We start from the raw sequence: 25,554 nt of genomic DNA on the forward strand, positions 1-25,554 counted from the left end.
GAGAAGGAACATGTCAATTCCCCCAAAGTGTAACCAAAGTGTGAATATCCATGAATCCAGAATAGGCACATAGTATTCTACAGTGGTACCTTAACATACGAGTTTAATTCGTTCCAGACCCGAGCTCGTAAGTCGATCAACTCGCATCTCGAACGAATGCCTTTAGACTTTGTTTTTCACACCGAGATAACCAGAAGCAAGGATTCTTGCGCCACCTAGTGGAAGCTCGGCTCGTATCCCGAATTTCAGCTCGGGTGTTGAACAGAAATTTCGCTCGTGACGTGGTTTGTAACTTGGAATACTCGCATGTGGAGCAGCTCGTATCTAGAGGTACTACTGTATAAGTGTTGTGAGTGTTCCCTGTCAGCCTTTGGAAATGTCAGATTCACAGGAGGAGATGCAGAAGTTGTAAATTACCCTAATTTAAGAGAAGAGGAGAGGGAGGGGAGATGAGAGTTTAGTAGAAAATCCATCAGACGTTAGGATGGATTTTAATGCTTCTTCAGACAATGGGGGAATAAAATTGGTTAAGTGCCAAATTTAGGAGGTTATGGAAAAGAAAAGATGAGCTTTCAGGAAAGAGGTTTTGAATCTGCTATTCAGAATGTGTAAATTAATTAATACTTCACATCCGGAGGTGGGCGGAAATGAGGAATGCTTTTCGGCAAAGTGAAAAAGACAAGATGAATGTTTCTGCCATTTCTCCGGCGGAAGTAAGTTTTACATTGCATGATAAAACTGTTTGAAATTAGCTTGAACCTGACCCAGAGATAAGGAGATGTTAGAAGCCGGCAGCCTGCTCGTTAGAAAGAATTTTTGACTTTGTAGTTTAGCCTGTGAGATTTGGAATGCACTTGCGTGCCTTAGATGAACTTTGACGAATTCCAGTGTGGAAGAAAATAAATAAAGAAGTGTTATTTTGAAAATCCAAGCCTGTGAAGAGAGTATTTTTGGAGTAGCAACGCTAGACCAGAACAATAAGTAGGGCAGGTTTTCAGAACACCTGAACATTCCTGGTTTGCTGATTCAGAAGAAACTCTGATATAGAAACTCATCTCTCCCATAATTTCCCCAGCCATATAATTCTATCTGCATAAAAGAAGTCTCTCTATGAAGGAGCATCAGAATTCTAAGTCAAGGACATTTCATACCAAAATACAGTAATCTCTCGCTACTTCACGATTCATATTTTGCGGATTCGCTACTTCACGGGCTTTTCAAAGGGGGCTTAAATCCATTAAATTACTAACCCCCTCAGAGGGTCCGCAACTTGGGAGTCCTCCTCGATCCACAGCTCACATTAGAGAAACATCTTTCAGCTGTTGCGAGGGGGGCGTTTGCCCAGGTTCGCCTGGTGCACCAGTTGCGGCCCTATTTGGATCGGGAGTCACTGCTCACAGTCACTCATGCCCTCATCACCTCGAGGCTCGACTACTGTAACGCTCTCTACATGGGGCTACCTTTGAAAAGTGTTCGGAAACTTCAGATCGTGCAGAATGCAGCTGCGAGAGCAATCATGGGCTTCCCTAAATATGCCCATGTCACACCAACACTCCATAGTCTGCATTGGTTGCCGATCAGTTTCCGGTCACAATTCAAAGTGTTGGTTATGACCTATAAAGCCCTTCATGGCACCGGGTCAGGTTATCTACGGGACCGCCTTCTGCCGCACGAATTCCAGCGACCAATTAGGTCCCACAGAGTGGGCCTTCTCCGGGTCCCGTCAACTAAACAATGTCATTTGGCGGGACCAAGGGGAAGAGCCTTCTTTGTGGCGGCCCCAGCCCTCTGGAACCAACTCCCCCCAGAGATTAGAATAGCCCCCACCCTTCTTGCCTTTCATAAGCTTAAAACCCACCTCTGTTGTCAGGCATGGGGGAACTGAGATATTCTTTCCCCCTAGGCTTCTACAATTTATGTATGGTATGTGTGTATGTATGATTGGTTTTAAAATAAGGGTTTTTAGCTGCTTTAGTATTGGATTGTCGCATGTTGTTTTTACCACTGTTGTTAGCCACCCCGAGTCTACGGAGAGGGGCGGCATACAAATCCAATAAATAAATAAAATAAATAAATTAAATCCATTGAAAATTTTAAATCCATTAAAAATTCATAAAATTCTTCTACAGTACTACTGTACTCTATTAAAGAAACTGGTAGGATATCACATGTAGTTCCAGCTGAGAAACATTACAGAATGACTGTTTAATGCAAAGGGTAGTTTTTAAAAGTCCAAATACTCATTAAATACATTAAAATATATGTTTCCTCTACTTCACCTAAATTCGTTTTTCACGGATGGTCTTGGAACGCATCCCCTGCGAAAAACGAGGGGTCACTGTATAGCTTTTCCTACAAGCTTTAGGGATGTGATTGAAGATAGTGTTGGCTGCTTTGGTGGTTTTTGCTGTATGCTATTTTTATATAATAGCCGTCATGTTTTTATTCTGTGGAATAAGAAAGATGACTTTTTATTCTGTGGAATAAGATGACTCCTAGAGTGTTATTGATGTGACTTTGTATATTTTGTTTTCTTCCCCCCCCCCACCCCCCAAGTCTAGCCTAGAGTTGTCTTTTTCAGTGCTCATCCCGAAATTGGGGAATGAATACTGTCTTTTGGCTGCTGTGTGTACTTTATTGTGCTGCTATCTCACAATCTGTTTCTGTGTGAAATACATACACTTGCCAGAGTTATCGCAAACATTTAGTATGATTTCTTGTCTTACTCTATTTTATGCTGTGTAAGGCAAGATGACTCATTTCATAACATTTTGCTACATGGCAGATACCAAAACAACATAATTTTACAGTATGCCATAACCATTTTTGATGTAGATAAAAATGGAACATGCAGGGAATTGAATTTAATTCCTGCTTACTGACACATCTCTGTATCACTATTAATATTATTTTGATATTACAGAAGAGGCAAAAATGTGTAGATCCTCACACTGGGGAACATCTCTTAAATAATACTGGTATATATAAGCTTTGTTTTTAAAACATAGTTTTATTAAAAATATATTTCATGTTTATACCAATTTTAGTAATTTATGATATACAAAAGAAATACAAAAGTAAAAAGACGGAGAAACGGGGAAAGGTAAGGGAAGGGAAAAGTGTGGAAAAAAAGTTTTCTTAAGAATTTTAAACAGAAGATAAAAACTGACAAGAACTACCCTGTTTCCCCCAAAATAAGACATTCCTTGATAATAAGCCCAATTGGGTTTTTGAGTGTATGGCCAAGTGCTTATTTCAGAGTTCAAAAAAAAAATAAGACAGGGTCTTATTTTTGGGGAAACATGGTAATATAAAGTGAAATGACAAGAGATAGGAGAAAGGGAATAAAGAAAAAGACAAATGTGCAAAACAAAAAATTGGAAATAAATAAAAAGATAAAATAAATAGCTTCCTATTTCTTTTACAGCAATTGTAAGCACAAATTCAAAATTATATCTCACTTTATGGTTAATAAGACAAGCTCTCTCTTTTCTCTTTTCAATTCTCTGGGGTTTCTTTTTCTTAATCATCAAACCTGTCAGCAATAAGTTCATTATCAGCACAAATTCCACACTATATGAAGTTTCCACTCAACAATAAATGTTGATATTGTCTATTTGTTTGTTTGTTTATATTTCTTGGCCACCCTTCTCCAGTGTACTCAGCGCAGCCTAAAATTATTATTATTATTATTATTATTATTATTATTATTATTATTATTATTATTAATTAGATTTGTATGCTGCCCTTCTCCGAAGACTCAGGGCGGCCTAGAAATAAAAGTTAAAGAATACAAAATTCTGAAAATACCATTCAACCAAAAATCATACCACAAACATACTATCGGCTAGAGCAGAATGTCAGGTCTGTTGGCAAAGGCATGTTTTAAAAGCCTTTCAAAAGGCCAGGAGGGTGGGGGCTGTACGAAGCTCCAGAGGGAGCTGATTCCAGAGGACTGGAGCCACCACAGAGAAGGCCCTTCCCCTCGGGCCCGCCCACCAACAATATTTGGCTGACAGGACCTGGAGAAGGCCGACTCTATGGGATCTTACAGGCCGCTGGGATACATGAAGCAGAAGATAGTCCCATAAGTACTCTGGTCCTAAGCCAATTTAACTGTCTCTGCAATGTTATTATATTGAATCTTAATTTTAGTAACTTAAAAATGATTTTTTCATTATATTACTTCATTGTGTGTGTGTGTGTGGGTGCATGTGTGTGTGTGTGTGTGTGTGTATAAGTGTGTGTGTGAATACATACACACATATACACACACGTGAGTATGTTTGTGTGTGTAATAGAAGATAAAAACATAGAAACATAGAAGACTGACGGCAGAAAAAGACCTCATGATCCATCTAGTCTGCCCTTATACTATTTTTTGTATTTTATCTTAGGATGGATATATATTTATCACAGGCATGTTTACATTCAGTGGATTTACCAACCACGTCTGCTGGAAGTTTGTTCCAAGGATCTACTACTCTTTCAATAAAATAATATTTTCTCATGTTGCTTTTGATCTTTCCCCCAACTAACTTCAGATTATGCCCCCTTGTTCTTGTGTTCACTTTCCTATTAAAAACACTTCCCTCCTGGACCTTATTTAACCCTTTGACATATTTAAATGTTTCGATCATGTCCCCCCTTTTCCTTCTGTTCTCCAGACTATACAGATTGAGTTCATTAAGTCTTTCCTGATACGTTTTATGCTTAAGACCTTCCACCATTCTTGTAGCCCGTCTTTGGACCCGTTCAATTTTGTCAATATCTTTTTGTAGGTGAGGTCTACAGAACTGAACACAGTATTCCAAATGTGGTCTCACCAGCGCTCTATATAGCAGGATCACAATCTCCCTCTTCCTGCTTGTTATACCTCTAGCTATGCCGCCAAGCATCCTACTTGCTTTTCCTACCGCCCGTCCACACTGCTCACCCATTTTGAGACTGTCAGAAATCACTACCCCTAAATCCTAAATCCCTAGACAAAGCAAATTAAAATTAATGAATTGAGATAGATGAAACAAGTTCAAATACCTCCAAATAAAATTCTATTCCTCAAAAGAAAAATAACAACAACTGATGGGACCATCAAATAAAGAAAGTCATGGAAAATGAAGAAGCTAAATTGCTCTGAGACTTTAGTATTCAAACAGACAGGAAATTGCCATGTAATGTCCCGGACTTAACAATTGTTGATAAAGGAAAAAAATCTGGAGAGTAGACGTGGCAGTACCTGGAAACAGCAGAAGAGATAGAACTGAAGAAGATAACAAAATATGAAGACGTACAAATAGAAACAGTATGAGTATGGCAAAAGCAAGCAAAGGTAGATAGTAATAGGTGCTTTGAGTACAATCCCAAAATAATCTGGCACACCACTTGAACATCATCAATATTGACACATTAACCCTCAGTCATTTGCAAAAGGCTGCTTTATTCAAAACACCTTCCATCCTGTGACAATATCTGTAACACCATCAAACTTCCAGATCTGACTGTCCCAGGTTTTTTGGAAGGTTTGACTGCAACACACCATAGTAATAGAGGGGGAAAATGATTTCTGACTCCACCTTTTTACACATTTGCTCTTTCACAATATTAGTAAGGATTTAGGCCCTCTTAGAAGCCAGATTTTAAAGTGGTTATAGTTCCCATGCGGCACGATGTCTTGTATATATAGGAATAATTCTTGCTTAAATTAGTTAAGCTTTTATTGTAAGCTTAACTTTAAGTGTGCAGTTTGATCTTTACTAATTCTCTTGATAGGAGAATTATCTCTGTGTGCTTTATTTAGCCACATCTCTCCTCTTCTATTCAAGCTGAATTGTTCCATTCCTCCATTCTCTTCCTCTGGCATTACCATAGCAGTTCTTAACTTTGCCATTCCCTTCATTTTACCACTCTCACTTTGTTACTTTCATGTACTCTCTTCTACAGGGCAACGTTTACTTTTTTTCAGCAAACTTTCATTCTTCATTACATGCCATCTTTCTATGCATTTGTACACATCTTAAAATTTCTTCCCCTGGTTTTCCATGTTTAGTAAGCATTCTACCAAGTTATACAAATTCAAAAATCTTGATTTTTGCCATTTGTACACTTTTAGTTATTCACTTGATTTTCTCCATGTAACACACCCACCATAGTCTTTGATAAAATAATTTCTATTTGATGGAGATTGAACAAAATCTAATACAGCAGGTCTCTTTTGAGTACTGAGCATTGGGGAGATAGGACAAAGCCCTTCATGGCTTAGGACCAAATTACATACAGGACCGTCTCCTGCCTCCTGTATCCCAGTGGCCAGTCAGATCCCATAGAGTCGGCCTTCTCCAGGTCCCGTCAGCCAAGCAATGTCGCCTCGCGGTACCTAGGGGAAGGGCCTTCTCTGTGGTGGCTCTAGTACTTTGGAACCAACTCCTCCCAGAGATTCACACTATCCCCACCCTCCAGGCCTTCCGAGCCGTTGAGCGCTGATACCTTCCTCTGGCAGAATACTATGATTTTATTTTTTTATTTTTTTATTTATGTATGTATGTATGTATGTATGTATGTATGTATGTATGTATTTATTTATTTATTTATTTATTTATTTATTTATTTAGTCCAATACACAATGAGGGTTTTAGTGGGTATATATCTATATACACATAGTAAAATACATGATGAAGGTTATAGAGGAGATACTCATAGTAAAATATATCTAAGAAATAATAGAAAAGAAGCTATAGTAATAGAACATATCAATGAAAGAATAGAAGAAAGGTATAGGAGATATAGGAGAGCAATAGGACAGGGGACGGAAGGCACACTAGTGCACTTGTACTCGCCCCTTACTGACCTCTTAGGAATCTTGATAGGTCAACCGTAGATAATCTAAGGGTAAAGTGTTGGGGGTTTGGGGATGACACTATGGAGTCCGGTAATGAATTCCATGCTTCGACAACTCGGTTACTAAAGTCATATTTTTTACAGTCAAGTTTGGAGCGGTTAATATTAAGTTTAAATCTGTTGTGTGCTCTTGTGTTGTTGTGGTTGAAGCTGAAGTAGTCGCCAACAGGCAGGACGTTGCAGCATATGATCTTCTGGGCAATACTTAGATCTTGTTTAAGGTGTCTTAGTTCTAAACTTTCTAGGCCCAGAATTGAAAGTCTAGTCTCATAGGGTATTCTATTTCGAGTGGAAGAGTGAAGGGCTCTTCTGGAGAAGTATCTTTGGACATTTTCAAGGGTGTTGATGTCTGAGATGCGATATGGGTTCCAAACAGATGAGCTGTATTCGAGGATGGGTCTGGCAAAAGTTTCGTAAGCTCTGGTAAGTAGTGTGAGATTGCCAGAGCAGAAGCTATGTAGGATTAGGTTTACAACTCTTGAAGCCTTCTTGGCTATTTTGATGAGATGATTGTTGGTTGAATGGTTTTTAAATGTTTTGGTTTTTAAGAATAGGTTTTAATTATTTAGATTTTCAAATGTAGCTTTTAGGGTAGGATTTTATTTGTATTTTTTATTTGTATTTTTTTTAATGCAGTAAGCCACCCTGAGTCCCCTGGAGAAGGGCAGCCTAGAAATCCAAACAATAAATAATAATAAATAAATAAGAGGGAAATGATGATTTAGAGGCTCCCCAACATTAGAAAAGCTTGTCACCTGTGGTTAAGATGGGTTGTCAAAAGGCAGCATTTTCTAAAGAAACTTTATGGAGGAAATATTTTAGCAGCTGATTTTTATGTCTTCTTTCTAGCAAGTTATATGTTGGTACTGTTGCAATTGGACATTTTATGGATACAGTTTAATAATAATAGTAATCTTTTCCCATAGGTGTACCTTTTCTACTGTTAAATTTTATTGTTGCATTTATTGCAAGCTGCCTAGAGTCAAAATTTGAAATACTATTTACTATTGCAGTAAAAATACATATCCCCAAAGTTTATATGACATTATACTCCTGAACATACATTTTGGCGTTTATCATTCATAATTAAATCTTCCCCTTGCTTCTTTACATCTATTCCTCAACTCTATACCACAAATCAGGTCACTTTCATTCAGATCTATTAAATCCTTCCTCTTCCCTTCATTTTCCCAAATGATCAGCACATCTATTTTTCTTTATTTCATGACATTTATTAAGTAATCATTTTTGTTAATTACTCCTGTCCCAGCACAAGTCATGGTCAGAATGCCATGGTTGTCACCAGGTGGGATCATAGATATTGACTTTAATCACTCATCAGAGCTTTGGTCAATCAGGTTTTTCACATAATGCTTTTTATCAAGATAAAATGTAGATTCTGCTATCATCCTTAATTATAACCATGCCATATGCCGCATCCCCTACAAATGATAAAGCCAGAGCCAGGTCCAACATTTTTATTAATGATTTTGATGACTTGATGGATGGTATGCCTGTCATGTTTGCAATGCATTTTAAGAAGGATTCAGAGAAACTGAAACAGAAGATGATGATCGGGAGACAATTTAGTGTTAAAATGAGATACTGAAAATGTTAAGAAGAAAAGAATAGAGAGACAGGAATAGATTGAGAAACTCAAGATGATGAGAAGCAAACTAATCATAGAGCTTCCTGGACCTGTGGGGGTGGGAAGTTTCTTTGCACTACTACACTAAGGTTTGTTTGTTCTAATCATAATCTGTTTGGCAAGCAAGAAATAAGAGTCTTTACAAACTATACATAACGTTTCTGCTTAGCTGTTGTTGTTGTTGTTGCTCCTTCTACTTCTCCTCCTTCTCCTTTTTATCTGCTGTAGCCTCTGGACTGGTTAACAGCTTAAGCAAGTCGCATTAAGAAACCACAAATAAACCCATTGTCAGCGTTCCAACATCTGAGAAATAAATCAGAGTCCAAATCTTGGCTTTCTTCCAAGTTCCAATTTATTAACAGAGTCATGTTGGTTACGAACTGCAGTCAACCTGATACTAACTATTCCTACCATTTTCCATCCAGGTTAAGTTTCATCCCTCTTCCCCACACCCACAAGTTCATCACATGGACCACTCCAGTTCTCTCAACGTCCATGATCCTCCCTTGTACTTCTGACCGGTGCTGAATAAAAGATGACCTTGAATCTCTGGAAAGAATTTGTTGTGGCTAATATATTTCCATCTCATGCAACACACACACACCTCTACTTCCCACAGTACTATTCTACTTGTGGCAGGCCAACGTCTCCAACTCAAAACTATGGCTTCATCCTGACACCCATTTGTTCTTATTTGCATATCATATTAAAACCTATGAAGTTTATGCAAGTTATGAATCTTTGAAAAATGAGGTTGTGGATTACATCAGGTTCTTGAAGAGGTTAAAGCTCCCAGTTCACTCATGCCTGTCGATCATCGGAGAGCCAGTCGCAAAGGCAGAGCGAGACTCTGCCGATGACTCTAAAGTGTGCAATAGGGTTGATATTCCTGGAGGCGTCTGTAATATGGTAAATGATTTAGCTTTACTAGATAAATGGTCAAAGCAATGGAAACTGCAGTTTAATGTTTCCAAATGTAAAATAATGCACTTGGAGAAAAGGAATCCTCAATCTGAGTATTGTATTGGCAGTTCTGTGTTAGCAAATACTTCAAAAGAAAAGGATTTAGGGGTAGTGATTTCTGACAGTCTCAAAATGGGTGAACAGTGCAGTCAGGCGGTAGGGAAAGCAAGTAGGATGCTTGGCTGCATAGCTAGAGGTATAACAAGCAGGAAGAGGGAGATTATGATCCCGCTATATAGAATGCTGGTGAGACCACATTTGGAATATTGTGTTCAGTTCTGGAGACCTCACCTACAAAAAGATATTGACAAAATTGAACGGGTCCAAAGACGGGCTACAAGAATGGTGGAAGGTCTTAAGCATAAAACGTATCAGGAAAGACTTAATGAACTCAATCTGTATAGTCTGGAGGACAGAAGGAAAAGGGGGGACATGATCGAAACATTTAAATATATTAAAGGGTTAAATAAGGTCCAGGAGGGAAGTGTTTTTAATAGGAATGTGAACACAAGAACAAGGGGACACAATCTGAAGTTAGTTGGGGGTAAGATCAAAAGCAACATGAGAAAATATTATTTTACTGAAAGAGTAGTAGATCCTTGGAACAAACTTCCAGCAGACGTGGTAGATAAATCCACAGTAACTGAATTTAAACATGCCTGGGATAAACATATATCCATCCTAACATAAAATACAGAAAATAGTATAAGGGCAGACTAAATGGACCATGAGGTCTTTTTCTGCCGTCAGACTTCTATGTTTCTATGTTTCTATCCACTTGGATGCCACCATTTGGGTTCTTTTACCTTCTGCACAAGCGTAAAGCATTTTTTGCATGTGCATTGGGTAAAAGTACCCAAATGGCAGCGTCTTGCCTCATGCTGCCTTCACGACCAGTTCTCAGATGACCAACAGGCACAAGCAAAACAGGAGCATTTCACCCCTGAGTATTTTCTACTCACCCCGTAGGTCCTTGATGTATGAAAAAGGAAGAGAGAGGAAAGGGAATGTATTATTGTTTTGCCTGCCTGAACAAACCTCACGGAAATAGTACAGTAATCCTTCTCCCAAGATGGAAGAAACTGTGCTGATGTTGTTTAAATGTTAAGGGCTCCCTTTATTTATCTGTAAGAGTTCTAAAAGAGCCGTGACAGTACAGTGACTGATAGCCTAATGCTAACAGGTTTATCATCAAATCCAGCCTACCAGGCAGAACATTACAGTTATTAAGGGAAATGAGGCACAAATAGAGTCTAATATTTGAAAATGCAGCAATGGAAAGCACTCTAAGGCTCATTGCCGAGATTCTGAAGCCCTTGCAAAGCTTTTAGACGTCAATTGCTGCTTGGGGTATCCTGTATCCTTCAGGCAAAAAAATGAACTAAACATGTGGACGGGTTCTACTGCAACTTTAGATCACGAAAAAGAAACTTTTACGGAACGAATTCCCATGAGATTGTTTCTCACATACCCTGCGGAAAAAAGCTGTCAAATAACCATTGTTTTCCTTCAGTAGTCCAGCAATTCAGTTGCATAACCACCCCATTTCAGCAGAACAAGTTGTTTTAAAATATACTGTATGTTGGGTTTTACTTAGAAATGTTTTTGGGGCTGTACCATCTTGTTTTCCAGCTGTGTCAGAGATATTTGCAACTTTTACTCCAGATGTAAGGTCAAAAGAACAATTGGATCTTCCTCATTCTACCATTACTAGAATAGGACATTTCTCACACCAGTCTTTCCCAATCAGATATTCTCCAAACTGTTGGCTAGTTTGGCATTCTGATTGGTAATTCTGGACTACAACACTTCTAGCTGGCACTGAGTTGAGGAAGGGTACTCCATACTCTGGTGAACTGCAGTATCTGTATCAATTTCCTGGTTGTTTTATAAACTATATTACCTTCTGATCAGAGTTGCTTGTTCATCTCATGCGATTCCCTGCATTCTACTTTATATTTGTTTCAGTTGCACCTTGGATTCCAGCACGCCTCCAGGTCATTTAGCTTTAATAATTACCAACTGTTAGAAGAGGGGAAAAATTATATTGATTCAACCAGAATGTGCCCTCTGGTTTGTGTCCAGCAGTGTATAACAGGTTTATGATAGATATTGTGGTGCTTTAGAGTAGAGCTTCCACAATCCGTTAAACTGGAACATTGAGAGATACGTGTTCCAAACATGTAACTGAAAGGGCTTTTTCCAGCTTTCTATTTATTTAATTCCAAAAAGAATTGGAATGAACAAGAAGCCAACCCCTAAATAATTATCTGTGACAGTACCACTAGGAATCTAGCCAGCGGAAATGCCTAATCTTCAAAGATCCTTGAAACTCTATTTTCCAGAATTGTTGCCACAATTAGAAGAAAGCTAATAGATTTCTTTAAACAGAATTAACAACAAGCACTGGTTTTTCTGTTTTATGGTCAAGCAAATGATCTGTAATGATCCTTTGGGGTTAGATCAGACATTAGTAAAGATAACGTAGAACTAAATGCACACAGGAGATTAGATGTTGTTTCTCAATGTATGTCATGACGTTTGTTTATGCAACAACCAGCATTTGCCTAATCCAGAGCCAAAGAAACCATGGGCTCCAGAAGGATGAAACACATACAAGCTCTCATTGCTTTTTGATCCAAGTTGCTTTTTCCTAAGGAGTTTCTGCTGGGAACAGAAAAAAATGCTCGCAATGTTCCTTCAACAGCCAGCTTGCAAGAGAACTCAGCCCATATGTTTTCAGAATACCACTTGAGCCCACCATCCCCAGACAGTTAGAGGCAATGTCTGCATAACATGATGCAAAGCTCAACACTGCATCAGGGGTAGATTCCTACCAGTATGGACCAATACGGGCGCACCAATAGCAGCCCACCAGTGATGTAATTTTGGTATAATTGTTAAGTACTGTCTGTGCTGGTCCATGTGCGCTGCCATCTTTTTTGGGGAATTTTCAGCAATTTTTTTTCAGGTTTGGATGGTGTTCTGTCTGGGTCACTCCGGAAGCTATGACCAACCCAAAAAGATAAGCCAGACACACCGGTTGAATCCAAACACAGTTTTATAGTGGTAAAGATAAAAGAAGCCAACAGAAAATGTCCTTACAGGTCAGGAAAGCACTGGAACCGCAAAAGAAACACGAAAGCAATTGTTCATACAGAAAAACAGGATCCTTAATGCCAAATGAGGCTGTTGAGCTAACAGACACAAACCTCCCACCGGTCTTCAAGACTGCTGGGCCACGAGCCAGGAACAAAAACGCTGAGAGAAAATGCAGATAACACCAACTCCACTTTGATAACACTCCACGCTGCCGAAAGGGTTCGCATGCCTTATAAACCCTTCCCTGCTATCTACGCAGTTGAGTTCTCCTTTGATCTATGCGTCTCTGTCGCATACTAATGATAGCTTGTGCTTCGTCATCCAGGGACTCCAGGGAATACAGAGAATCCAAGCTACTTGCTTGAGACAGCCCTTCCCCAGGGCTCCCAGGCCTTGCTTCATCGTCACTTTCTTGACTGCTGTCTCCACTGTCTGGCTGCAAAGAACTCTCTCCTCCGCTCTCAGACTCCCCCGGGCATGGAGCCAGCAGAGACGCAGCTGGTCTTTGATCTGGTTCAGGCTAAACCACAACAGATGGCTTCTCCTTAGCTTTGAAGAAATGCCCTCCTGCCTGCCTGTGGGTTAATACGGACCTTTATTTCTTCATCCGAAGCACAACTGAGCAGCTCCTTAGCTGTGTTTCAGGCTGAAACATCCTTCTGAGCATGCACGGAAGTAAAATGGCGCTAGAGGATGCACACGCTAAACGTCGCAATTAGCACCGGTAGCAAAGGTTACTGTACTGCATGTGTAAATGTTCGCATTCACAGCCATTCTGACTTGAAGAACCTGGAATAACTTGAGAACTGGATATAATTCTAGATAATAAAATTCCGCAAAGCCAGAGAGGCAAATGCTGTGACAATGGTGCCCACACAACATGTGGCAGAACATTTCATGCCCGTATAAGCGTTAGCAGACACCTGTGGACACATCGCGTACAGCTGGGGGTGGGCTATTTCCGGGATGGGGGGGAAACGCAGTTGGATAGTAAAAATGGAGCTCCACCCCAGAGCACCCAATTTGCACTGAAAGATGTTGAAAGAAAATGCAGGGCGTCCTGCATAATCCACACCCACAGTGTGGTAGTAAAACTTTTGGTAGCCCTTCACTGCGTACAGCCCACAATCCATTAGACATCAAGGTCCTCTTGGAAACACGTTAGACAAACATCATTTATTTATTTATTTATTTATCTATCTATCTATCTATCTATCTATCTATCTATTTATTTATTTATTTATTTATTTTGTCCAATACACAATGAGGGTTTTAGTGGGTATATATCTATATACACATAGTAAAATACATGATGAAGGTTATAGAGGAGATACTCATAGTAAAATATATCTAAGAAAGAATAGAAAAGAAGATATAGGAATAGAAGAAAGGAATAGGAGATATAGGAGAGCAATAGGACAAGGGACGGAAGGCACTCTAGTGCACTTGTACTCGCCCCTTACTGAATCTGGATAGGTCAACCGTAGATAATCTAAGGGTAAAGTGTTGGGGGTTTGGGGATGACACTGTGAAGTCCGGTAATGAGTTCCACACTTCGACAACTCGGTTACTGAAGTCATATTTTTTACAGTCAAGGTTTTAGCGGTTAATATTAAGTTTAAATCTGTTGTGTGCTCTTGTGTTGTTGTGGTTGAAGCTGAGGTAGTCGCCGACAGGCAGGACGTTGCAGCATATGATCTTGTGGGCAATACTTAGATCTTGTTTAAGGTGTCTTAGTTCTAGGCTTTCTAGGCCCAGGATTGAAAGTTTAGTCTCGTAGGGTGTTCTGTAGAATACCCATTTTATTTTAATATTCTGCTACAGTTGTGAATGAGGAATTTCTTCTGGACCACATTCCGAACAGTGAAGGGCAAAGATCTGATCTTTTCAATCTCCTGCGGGTAGACATGGAAGAGTGGTGCCTTTTATACTCTTGGAAATATATTTTGTATAATGATCAGTATAGCTGCTGGGGAAGCTGAAGGGAACAACTGAGATATTCAAAAGAATACGTAGGAAATTGGTCCAGAATTCATACATAATACATTTGAGCACTTCCCAGAGGAGTTGCATCGGGAGACTTGATGAGAGGTGAAGGGATGTTCGTGTGAGCTCACAAAGGTGTGGAGTGCTATTCTCTCCTGTATCCATCTACAGGGCCTGATAACATATTTTGCAATATCTTGGACTTGTATCTAAGTGTGATGAAGATGTCTTCCATTGCCTTGGTGATAAAAATGATGGAAATTTAGTTGCTGCTCTCTTGTAAAATATTTCAGGCGTATATCTTGACTGCTTTTTAGTGCTGATGTCCTCTGTCAGGGAAGAGTGGCGTGTGATCCCTTAAAAATGCACATGAGAGGTCGAGTAGAACAGTGATTGTCAGTGGGGCTGGTGTTTCTTGTTCATCTTGCCAGCCTGTGCTCAAAATTCATCTCTCTTCCCAATTGTCCGGCTGCCAGATCCTCTGAGCTGCTGCTTTCCAGGATTTTCTCTCCCCTGGGTACTGTTACTGGCATCTTTTTGGGAGTGGAAGATTCCTTTAAAAGAGAAAAAGAGCAGGCTGGCAGGCAGCGACAAGTACCAAATGTCTCTCTTCTACGCATTGCTTAAATCCCAGCCCCAGCAGATTAATCATACAGTCAGGCTACTTTGAGCTTATCACTTTTTCTAATAGCTGAATAATTTAAAGCCTCTGTTTGTCAGCGTCTTAATTGCTTTTGCATTAGACACAAAAGCCACCAGCAATGTAGAATGGGAAAAACCCTAGTATTCATTTGGCATCTCTTTTTTTAAACCCTAGTTCTCATTTGGCATCTCTTTTTTTAAAGTAAAGTTTTTTTAGTTTTTCTCCACAATACACCCAGACATACTGTATACCTTAATTCACAACAAAATACACATAATTATACATTTCTGTTTAATAAAACACAATAATAATAATAATAATAATAATAATCATCATCATCATCATCTATTAGTTTTGTATGCCGCCCCTCTCCGAGAACTCCAAGAAACCAATATCCTAATTTGCACTTTTTATACTTTTATTACCTGCCTGTTTTCCCCTTTACATCATATCACTCCAGTGAAGGGCTGCTCATCTTCGGCGCTACCAGTGTGCCCTCTGAGGCTGTCGCGGGCATGCAGGTGTCCAGTGGGCAGGCGCGTGCCCATCCACACAAGATTTGGCTTCTGCACATGAGCAGCAAGTGAAATCTCGCATGAAGATGAGCTCGCATTTGAGATTTTGGCGATTTTCACCAATATTTTTGCTTCCGCGCATGCGCAGAAACAAAAAATCAGCAAATATCGCCAAAATCTCACTCGTATGAGTGTCCTCATGTGAGATTTCGCTTGCTGCACATGCGCAGAAGCCAAATCTTGTGTGAGGGCATGCGTGTGTACGTCAGGGACACGCACCTGTATGCACATCCTGCAGGGGTGGGTTGCTGCCTGGATGGAGCAGGGACTCAGTGGGGCAGCAGAAATGGAGCTCCACCCCAGAGCACCCAATTTGCACTGAAAGATGTTGAAAGAAAATGCAGGGCATCCTGCATAAGCCACACCCACAGTGTGGTAGTAAAAATTTTGGTAGCCCTTCACTAGCGTCCTGGAATTTTCTACCAGCACGGAGCACCTGTCCGCACCGGCTGCTGGCCGCCACTGATATCACTTCCCTCCCTCTATCTCCCTCTCCTTTCTCTGCCTTCTTTCCCACTTCCCTCCTCTCCCCTTCTTTCCTTCCTTCTCTACTTCCTTTTCTCCCTCTTATCCCTTTCCTGAGTGTGTCTAGTCACATTCCATCTTAAGTTAATAGAACGATAACTTATGAGGGTGTAGTCAAGAAGTAATGCCATTTTCTTTATTTCAGGTGACGTTTTTAATTTTAAAAGTACCTGAATTTTTTCGCAGTTATAAATGATTATATCATTTACATTCTGAAATATTTTGTTTCTTACTTTTGAATTTGTAGACTCGCAAGGAAAATTCAAAATGGCTGCCCCCTTAGAATTGTGTCAAAAAACAAAGAGCAGTGATTGAATCCCTTGTTGCTGAGGGGGAAACCCCTGTGAACATTCACAGACGATTACAAAATGTGTTTGAGGACAATACTTTGGATTATAGCAATTGATTTAAATTATAGCAATTGATTTGAGAGGCAAATATTATTCCAGTGATGAGGAAGTGAAAACTGCAGTGAAGAAGTGGTTCAAAGAAAAGTCAACAAAATTTTACAAGGCAGGGATGCGTGGTCTCATTTGAAGGTGGAAAACTGCTATTGAGAGAAACTTGAGAAGTAGGGATGTGATCCACAGAGGACCAGCTTCATTTAGATATATGCTATATGTTCCTGTGTTGGTAATTATACCTGTCCTAAATAAAATGGAATTTTTGACTCACCCTTGGTATGTCCCTTAATCCATTCAATTATCTGTGCATCTCTTAAACTTGGTTTTTCTCCCCATATTTATGCATACAGTATATCATGTTTATTAATTACTATCTTAATGCTGCCTCCTCAATTATCTAATTTTGTCACCTGGATCTACCACCTTCAATTTTCTATTTTCCTTAATCAATGTTACTTATATTCTACACATATTCATTTTCTAATCAATCATAAAATTTCCCCCATACATTACAATATCCAGAGTCTTCCTTATCTTTAATTTTCATTGTCAATCTATTCATTTCTGCATAATCCAATATTTTTTTAATTACCTCCCTTTCAGAAGGGACTTTTGTTGCTTTCCATTTTTGCGCAAATGTAATTCTAGCTACTGTAATTATATGAATATTCTCTTTATTAAATTTCCCTGGTAATATACCCAACAGGAACATTTCTGGTTTCCATTCTATTCATCGTTTCAATATCTTTTTCTATCCACATTTGAATTGAACTCCAATACACTTTGGCTTCAGCACGTGCCCACAACATATGATAAAAAGAATTTGATGACATTTCCAATATTTCATAGATTTGTCTTTAAACATTTTAGTCATCCTTTCCAGTTATATGTGTTATCTATAAAACATTTTATACAAGTTTTCTTTATATGCTGTTTCCATTGTCAGTTTCTAATTTCATTCCCAAAGCTGTTGCCATTTATCCAGTTCTGTACTATAACCAAAATTCCTTGCCCATTTAATCATTGTTTCCTTCACTTGTTCTTGCTCTAAATCAATATATAGTAAATGATTATACATTTTTAAATTAGTCTTTCATCATTTCTGTAAATATTTAATCTAATTCTGTGATTTGTATTTTAATATTTTTATCTTATCTTGACTGCATATACAAATACATCTTTATTCCTTGTTGCTCCAATTCCTTGAGTAGATTTAAATTCCCCCTTAAGTGTTAGAATATCTTTGTAACGTGTACTATGTCCCCAATTAAGTCTATTGTATGTTAGTGCTTCTATTATTAATAACCAGTGTGCTATTTTCAAGTATTGTTTTTTCTTTTACCTTTTCCCACACTTTATACAAATAATTGCTTATAAAATGTCTCTGGAAATAGCTGTGTATTTTACTTCTTCCATACCATAAAAATGTGTGCCATCCTATCTGTAAATCAGGTCCCTCCAAAACCAAAAGTTTCTAGTTTCTTAACAAAATCCATGTCAATACTGCAGCATCATAATATAATTCCCAATTTGGAAGTCCAAATCCACCTCTTAGTCTTGCATCTTGTAGCATTTTTATATCTATCCTCGCCTTTTTTTCCTTGTGATATGAACTTCAGTATTATTTTATTGATTCTTTTTTAAAAAAAACTCTAATCTTATTGGTATTATTGAAAATAAAAACAGGAGTCATGGCAATATGTTCATTTTAATTAGTAATATTCTTTCCATCAGTGATAATTGAAATTTTCCCATTTTTCCAGATCCAGTTTGTTTCTTTATTCTATAACAATTATCTTCCTTTATTGTTTGTTAGATCAATCCCTAAATATTGCCTTTCGTAAACTCCTTAAAACCCACCTCTGTCGTCAGGCTTGGGGGAACTGAGACATCCCCCCCTTGCCTATGTAGTTTTGTGCATGATATGACTGTGTGTATGTATTTTATATATTTTGATATATTGGTTGATTTGTTTGTTTGTTTGTTTGTTTGTTTTTTAGCTGTTCCAAATTTTAAACTCTATTTTAATTTAGTATACCTCTTTTGGTATATGCTGTCGTTTGGCTTTCAATTGAGTCGCTTCAAGAATGGCAGCATAGAAGTCTAATTAATAAATAAATTGGTTTCAGTTCTTTTTTTACTATTATTAGGCACTTCTTATTCCATCTCTGATAGAAATAAGTAATATAACCAAGTAAATAAGTAATATAACCAAGAGGTCAAGAAATGGTCCCACTGAAGAGAGATAGCCTGCATGCAGTTATGTTGTGACAAATTGATGATAATCAGCTCCACAGGAGATGCTGGGCCCTGCCAGGAACAATCCTTCAGCTGATGTTGCTCTTCACAGCTCTCCTAATGAAGTGAATATATCCTGCTAATGGGGGGCATATATCCTTTCACAAAAGCAACTCGCATTCTTTCCTTGGCAGAGAACAATCACATTTGTCAAAGAGCTCTCTGGACCTTAAGCACACTAAACTTGTCACCTCTTTTGCAGCCACTGTAATCCTCAATGAACTGAATTGGACAGAAGCCTTAGAGGATGTTTTTGTGGAAAATCGAAAAGAAGATCCATCTCTGCTGTGGCAAGTCTTTGGCAGTGCTACAGGGGTAACCCGCTTCTATCCAGGTTTGTACCATTCTCAACTAACAGAGTCAACATATAATTTATACAGTGGGGTTGCATTTAAATAGTTGACTTTTGAACTCAGAGATGTTACAATGGTAGTAGCAACACGGTCATAGCTTTTAGGTTAGAAGAAATAAAGTGCAATACTTTCCTGGTCATTCTAGGCCATTGTTCTAGGATGTTAGGGAATGATCATTTTAAGGAAGGATCCTTGTTGCTCCACCTAATAGGATGGATAAGAGCTTCTTTGCTGAAGAATAATGAAGTCTCTGCCTTCTTTATTTCTCTGCTCTTCCTATTTATTTACTTATTTATTTATTTAGTTAATTAGTTAGTTAGTTAGTTAGTTAGTTAGTTAGTTAGGTAGGTAGGTAGCTAGTCAGTCCAATACATAATACACATTGAAGAGAATAGATATGTAATAATATGAATAAAGAAAAGAATAGAAGAAAAGATATAAAAGTATGATATAAAAGATATAAAACTTTTGATTCTGGGTATCAAGGAATGGCCAGATATTAGCCCCACTAAGTAGATCAGACCTTGAAATCAACCCCAGAGGGAGGTTAAATGTACTTTTATTGAGACTGGCTACAGTATCAGAAACTTTCAAGTATGATTGTACTCACCCCCTCCTTTTTCTTATACTTCAGTGAATTAGAGAGGCATCTGCCTGAGCCATTTCCTAATGTTATCTCACTTTAAAAAATGCTTCAGCCCCTTTTATCTAGCTAACAATTCCTGCATATTTCCATCAAGGTCATCTTTCTTATTCTCTTCACATGGTTGTGATCTCAGAGAAGGAGGTTAATTGATCCTCTTCTGCTCTGTCAACCACCAAACACTTGAAGTAACTTATAACATCCATGGGCAACTTTTAGGGAATCAGCATGGCTTATGTCCTTTTACTTGCCTGCTTTTTCGCAAAATATCTGGGACTTTTATACATTGGCCAACTACTATTTTAATTTCCACAGTGACCTGGACTACATTAGAGATGTTATGCAAATAAACTAGCTGAGCCTATTTTAAATCTGACAGTCAGGACATTGCCCATGGTTCTTTCGGAAGCTCTTAGCATTATTGGCCAGGAGCAAGGTCCATGCTGGACAAAGAGGTGATGTCTGTGGGGTTATCATGGATTTGAGAAGCTGAAGTTCTAGCAACACCTAGGAAAAAGGGAGTGGAAATCAGCCCACCACTCAAGAATCACTTCAGCCCAGGGCAGGTGGTAGCAAGCAAAAGAGATCCAAAGCAACTCTACCTTAATTTCACTAGGTGCAGGATGGTCTGGAGAAGTCCTGTAGTGGGCTTGCAAGAGCCTGGATTCTCCATTGCATCTGGAAGGAGAGTCCAACATGGGTAATACTCCAATTCTATTGGTAGAGACTGAGTTAAAATTTACATATTAATGAGCACCGCCCCCTCTGCTCTCCCCATGAGCCAGTTTTAAAACTCAGTCTTAGAGTAGAGACATACTGAGTTGTAGCTTAGGGGTTTTAGTAACCTTAAATTAATAAAAATAATTCTGTAAAATGTTGTTACCGTTTTAATCCTTTTTCTTTGTGTTTCAGATACTGCAATGGAAGAGGAGCAGACGGTCAGGGGTCTCTGCCCTCAGTGGGCAACATCCCCAACGAATCTTCTCAGGGGTTGTTTGCCTTCCCCCAGTGGGAGCACCCCGTAGAGAAGCACCCAGCCTGGGGGTCCCTGGTCTCCGAGACCATACCGGGGCTGTCAGCCAAAGGTGGGGGGGTCCGCCCCCCCCCCCACTGGGAGGCTTGAAGGCGTCTCGCACGGAGCGAGGAAAGCCGAGCGCCTTACAGCTGACAGGGAAGTCAGCGCCGGAGCCGCAGCAGACGCAGGGAGATCGGAGCGTCTCCAAGCTGCCGGCGAACCTGGAACAGCTACCGCTGCAGCCGCCGCAACCACCAGAACCCCTCGCGGGGTCGTAGCAGGCGAGAACCGGCCTGGGAAGCCGGGAGAGGGCGAGGAAGCCCCATTCTCCAGCCGCCCGGCGACGGAGTGACCCAGCAGCGGTCCGGAAGGTCGCGGAGGCTGGGCGCCGCCATTTTGAGTAGCGGCTAGAGCGGCAAGCGCCTTTTGGCGCGAAAAGCAGTTGGTCGGGCGGTGAAAGGGTGTGAACGAGCTAAATAGCTCTAGTGCGCAGGCGCGGACCCGGGGAGACCCGAGACGCCATTTTTGGGAGTTTTGCTGACGAGGCAGGCGAGAACCAAGCCACCAGAGGTCAGCCAACATTTAGCCTGATATAATTCACTCCCAACCGTGAGTAATATGGAGGAGAATCAGGGAAAGGAGGTCACAGGCTCTCCTGCCATCCCTAAAGATAAGGTGAAGGGGAAAGCCAAGGAAAAAACAAAACATTCATCTTCCTCCTCTTCCTCCATTAAAGAGGCTGAAAAGCGCATTAAGGCGCTTGAACAAAAGCTGGAAGCAGCCCTTCAATCGCCTCCAGGGGGTCTTCCTCTGACTCAAAGGCATCCTTTGGACCCTATGTCACCCCCATCCACCTTTGGGCCTACAGGGGTTACGCCTGAGAAGGACTGGTCACCAGATAGGCAGTTTCTGCCCCTGCCTCAAGTTATGCCCTCACCCAGCACATCCTGGGCCAGACCAGCTTCAGCAACACAGGCACCATGAGGCCTCCAAGGGCCATCAGCTACCTTCACGCCCACAGCGGCGGGCTTGCGATCCCAGCCCGGGGCGTGGCACAATTTACCCCCAGACCTGCAGGACCTTATCGCAAATGCGTACTCGCAGGGCATGACCCCCAGGGTGCAACAGTATGGAGGGCCTTCCCAACACACAACAGATGCATGGTCAGCTCCGCCCCCCTCGGGTTTTGGCTCTTTATTGGAAGAACAAGAGCAGTTTGAGGAAAGTGAACCGGAGTATGGCTTTTCCGAGGATGAGGCTGCACCAGAACAGGCCCCTTCGGTTGGCTTGTTCAAGCCAGCACTCTTCAGAACCTTATTGTCTAAGGCCAAGCAAGTGATGAACCTGCCGGGCTCAGATAAGACTCCGGAAGCCACTGAGTCCGGTCAAACTTCAGCCTCGCTACTGGACGAGCCTCAACCCGAGTCTGACCATTTTCCTGCATCAGGCATTTTCGTAAAGGGGATCAAAAGACCTTGGCAGCAGCCGGCGGCGGCTCAGGGACCTTCCACCCTCGAGAGGAAATTTTATACCTTCGACGAGGAGGTGGAAAAGCTGCTCGAATTTCCCCCAATTGACCAGCCGGTCGTTACGCTTGTCTCCAGCGCGTTGGTCCCCTCAGAGACCGGGGAATGCTTGCGACCGGAGGAGAGGAAGGCGGAGACATTACTCCGTAAAGCCCATCAGATGTCTGGCTGGGGATTTCGGGCTGCAGCAGCAGCGTCATTCATCAACCGCGCTTCCCTCATGTGGATCAAGGAAATGCAATCCCGCCTAGGGCCCGAGGACGGGCGCCTCCGCCAGGACTTAAGTAAGCTACTGGCGGCGACAGAATTTTCGGAGGACGCCACACTTCACGCGGCCAAGTTCGCCACTAGAAGCATGGCAACCACATTGTCATCACGCCGCCTGCTGTGGCTACGGAACTGGCAGGCAGATCTTAAATCTAAGTGGCGCCTAGCCTCCGGTCCCTTTCAGGGTTCCACCCTCTTTGGGGACTTGTTGGAGGAGGTTTTAGTGGAAGACAAAGATAAGAGGAAGGTCCTTCCTAGAGCTCACAGGAGGCCGGATAGGAGGTTCACGCCATATTCAAGGCGGCAGTCCTTTCGCTGGGAGACTGCCACCGGTTCCGCTCAAAACCAACGTTCCTTCTCCCAGGGACAATACAACCAGCAGTCCTATAGGAGTGACCGTGGCTCCTATCAAGATAGGACAAGGGGCTATCATCAGTCCAGGAGGCCCTTTCGTGGGAACTCTCAAAGAGGGTTCAAACGCACGAAATGACGCGATCGGCCCGCAGCCAATCGGAGGGAAGCTGCAGGGATTCTGCAAGGCCTGGCAGGCGACTTCCTCCGACAGGTGGGCCATAGCAACAGTTACACAAGGGCTCCGATTGGAATTCATCCAAACACCTCCCAGTCGTTTCATACGTTGTCCCATTCCAAGGGACATTCCAAAGAAATTGCAGTTGCGCAAGGAAATCTCACATCTGTTAGAAATCCAGGCCATAGAATTGGTGCCGCAACAGGAGGAGGGCCAGGGATTTTACTCCATGATTTTCATCGTTCCCAAACCCTCAGGAGGCTGCAGGTTGATCCTCAACCTGAAGCAACTGAACCTTTTCATAAAATACCGAAGGTTCAGGATGCACTCCTTGCAGACCATTCTGGCTTCCATTTGATACCGGGACATTTTAACATCTATCGATCTCAAGGAGGCATACCTGCATGTCCCTATCCATCCGGACCATCGCAGGTTCCTCAGATTTTTCACCGAAGGGAGGCACTATCAATACAGGGCCATGCCATTCGGTCTGTCCTCGGCCCCCCAGAACGTTTACAAAGCTCCTGGACGTACTGACTGCCAGCTTAAGAGCTCGATCCATCAGACTGATGGCGTACCTGGACGACATAATCATCTTGTCCAGGTCCCAGGTAGTGGCAGAGAGAGAGCTCAAAGAGACTGTTCACACTCTGGAACTACATGGCTTCACAATCAATGTGGAGAAAAGCCAGCTAGTACCTACTACCAAACTACTACACCTGGGAGCTATTATCGACACTCAAGAGGGCACGGTGTCGTTGTCACCGGAGAGGCAAGACAATATCCGGCGATTAATTTCCGGTCTTCGCAAAAGACCAGTACCACTGTCATTGCTGTCAAAAATACTGGGGACCCTGGTGTCGGCCATTGGCATCGTTCCCTGGGCCAGGTTCCATATCAGGACACTACAGTGGTTCCTGCTTCCTGCTCAGAGGAGCAAGGTGAGCCACTCACACAGACAAGTCTGCTTACCACAGAGAGTCCGGGAGTCCCTCCAATGGTGGACATCTGCTGCCATAAGCAAGGGCTCCCCCTTCCAGATAACAGATCAGGTCATTTTGACCACCGACGCCAGTCTCACTGGATGGGGAGCTCACATCGGAGCTCACATGGCTCAGGGACTGTGGACTGCGGAGGACCTCTCAGTGGTCAACATAAACTTTCTGGAGTTAAAAGCTGTTTTCCTAGCGCTAAAGACATTTGCATCCCTGGTTCATCGACAGCACGTGCTGGTGCTCACGGACAATGTGGCGACCAAAGCTCACTTGAATCACCAAGGGGGCACAAGGTCGCGGCGTCTCATGGAGGAGACGGAAGCACTGTTCCTCTGGGCCGAACAACATCTGCGGTCTCTAGCAGCGGAACACATCGCGGGGATCTCCAATACGCAGGCGGATTGGCTGAGCCGCTCTACCTTGGATCCGTCAGAATGGAGACTGGATCCGGTCCTGTTCCAACAGGTGGTGAGTCGGTTTGGTCTTCCACTAGTGGACCTATTTGCCAGCCCCATGAACGCCCAACTCCCAAGGTTCTACACAAGGTTTCCAGAACGGGACGCAGAAGGGGTCAACGCTCTCCTGTCGGCCTGGCCACCAGGACTTCTCTATGCCTTTCCGCCAACAAACCTTCTACCGAGAGTAGTGGAAAAGATCCTGAAAGAGAGAGCGGAGGTGTTGCTGGTGGCTCCTCATTGGCCTCGACGTCCGTGGTTCTCCGACCTGGTGGCACTGTCGGTGTCAGCCCCTTGGAGAATTCCGGACCGGGTGATATCCCTCAGCCAGGGGAACCTACAACATCCAGATCCCCAGTGGCTTCAACTGACCGTTTGGCACTTGAACAGGTCAGGTTACGAGGATTAAAACTACCGGAAAAGGTCATTGACACCATGCAAGCGGCAAGGCGTCCATCTACCTCTCGGATTTATCAGACGACATGGGCGGCCTTCTGTAGCTTCTGCGATAAACACCAAATCAATACTGGAAAGGCCTCAGTGATTACAGTTCTAGAGTTCCTGCAGACTGGACTGGATCGGGGATTAGCCCCTAATACACTTAAACGGCATGTGGCGGCCCTCACGACCATGATACAGGTTGAGGGTGTCCGTTCCTTGGCTTACCATCCTTGGATTAAGGATTTTCTACGGGGAGCTGTAAACCAACATTCCCCGCCGATCCGGAGGTTTC

At 41.8% G+C, this 25,554-nt stretch overlaps 1 protein-coding gene across 1 annotated transcript in view; it reads left to right on the forward strand.

Annotated features, from left to right (window-relative positions):
* The window catches only part of CACNA2D2 (calcium voltage-gated channel auxiliary subunit alpha2delta 2), a 731,412-nt gene that overhangs the window by 556,286 nt on the left and 149,572 nt on the right, over positions 1 to 25,554 (forward strand). Inside the window, exon 6 of the mRNA XM_070735804.1 lies at positions 19,241 to 19,372. Within this exon, the coding sequence (XP_070591905.1) occupies positions 19,241 to 19,372 (132 nt within the window). The remainder of the gene's footprint in view (positions 1 to 19,240; positions 19,373 to 25,554) is intronic.

The sequence above is a fragment of the Erythrolamprus reginae genome, chromosome 2 (assembly GCF_031021105.1).
Source record: "Erythrolamprus reginae isolate rEryReg1 chromosome 2, rEryReg1.hap1, whole genome shotgun sequence".
NCBI lineage: Eukaryota > Metazoa > Chordata > Lepidosauria > Squamata > Dipsadidae > Erythrolamprus > Erythrolamprus reginae.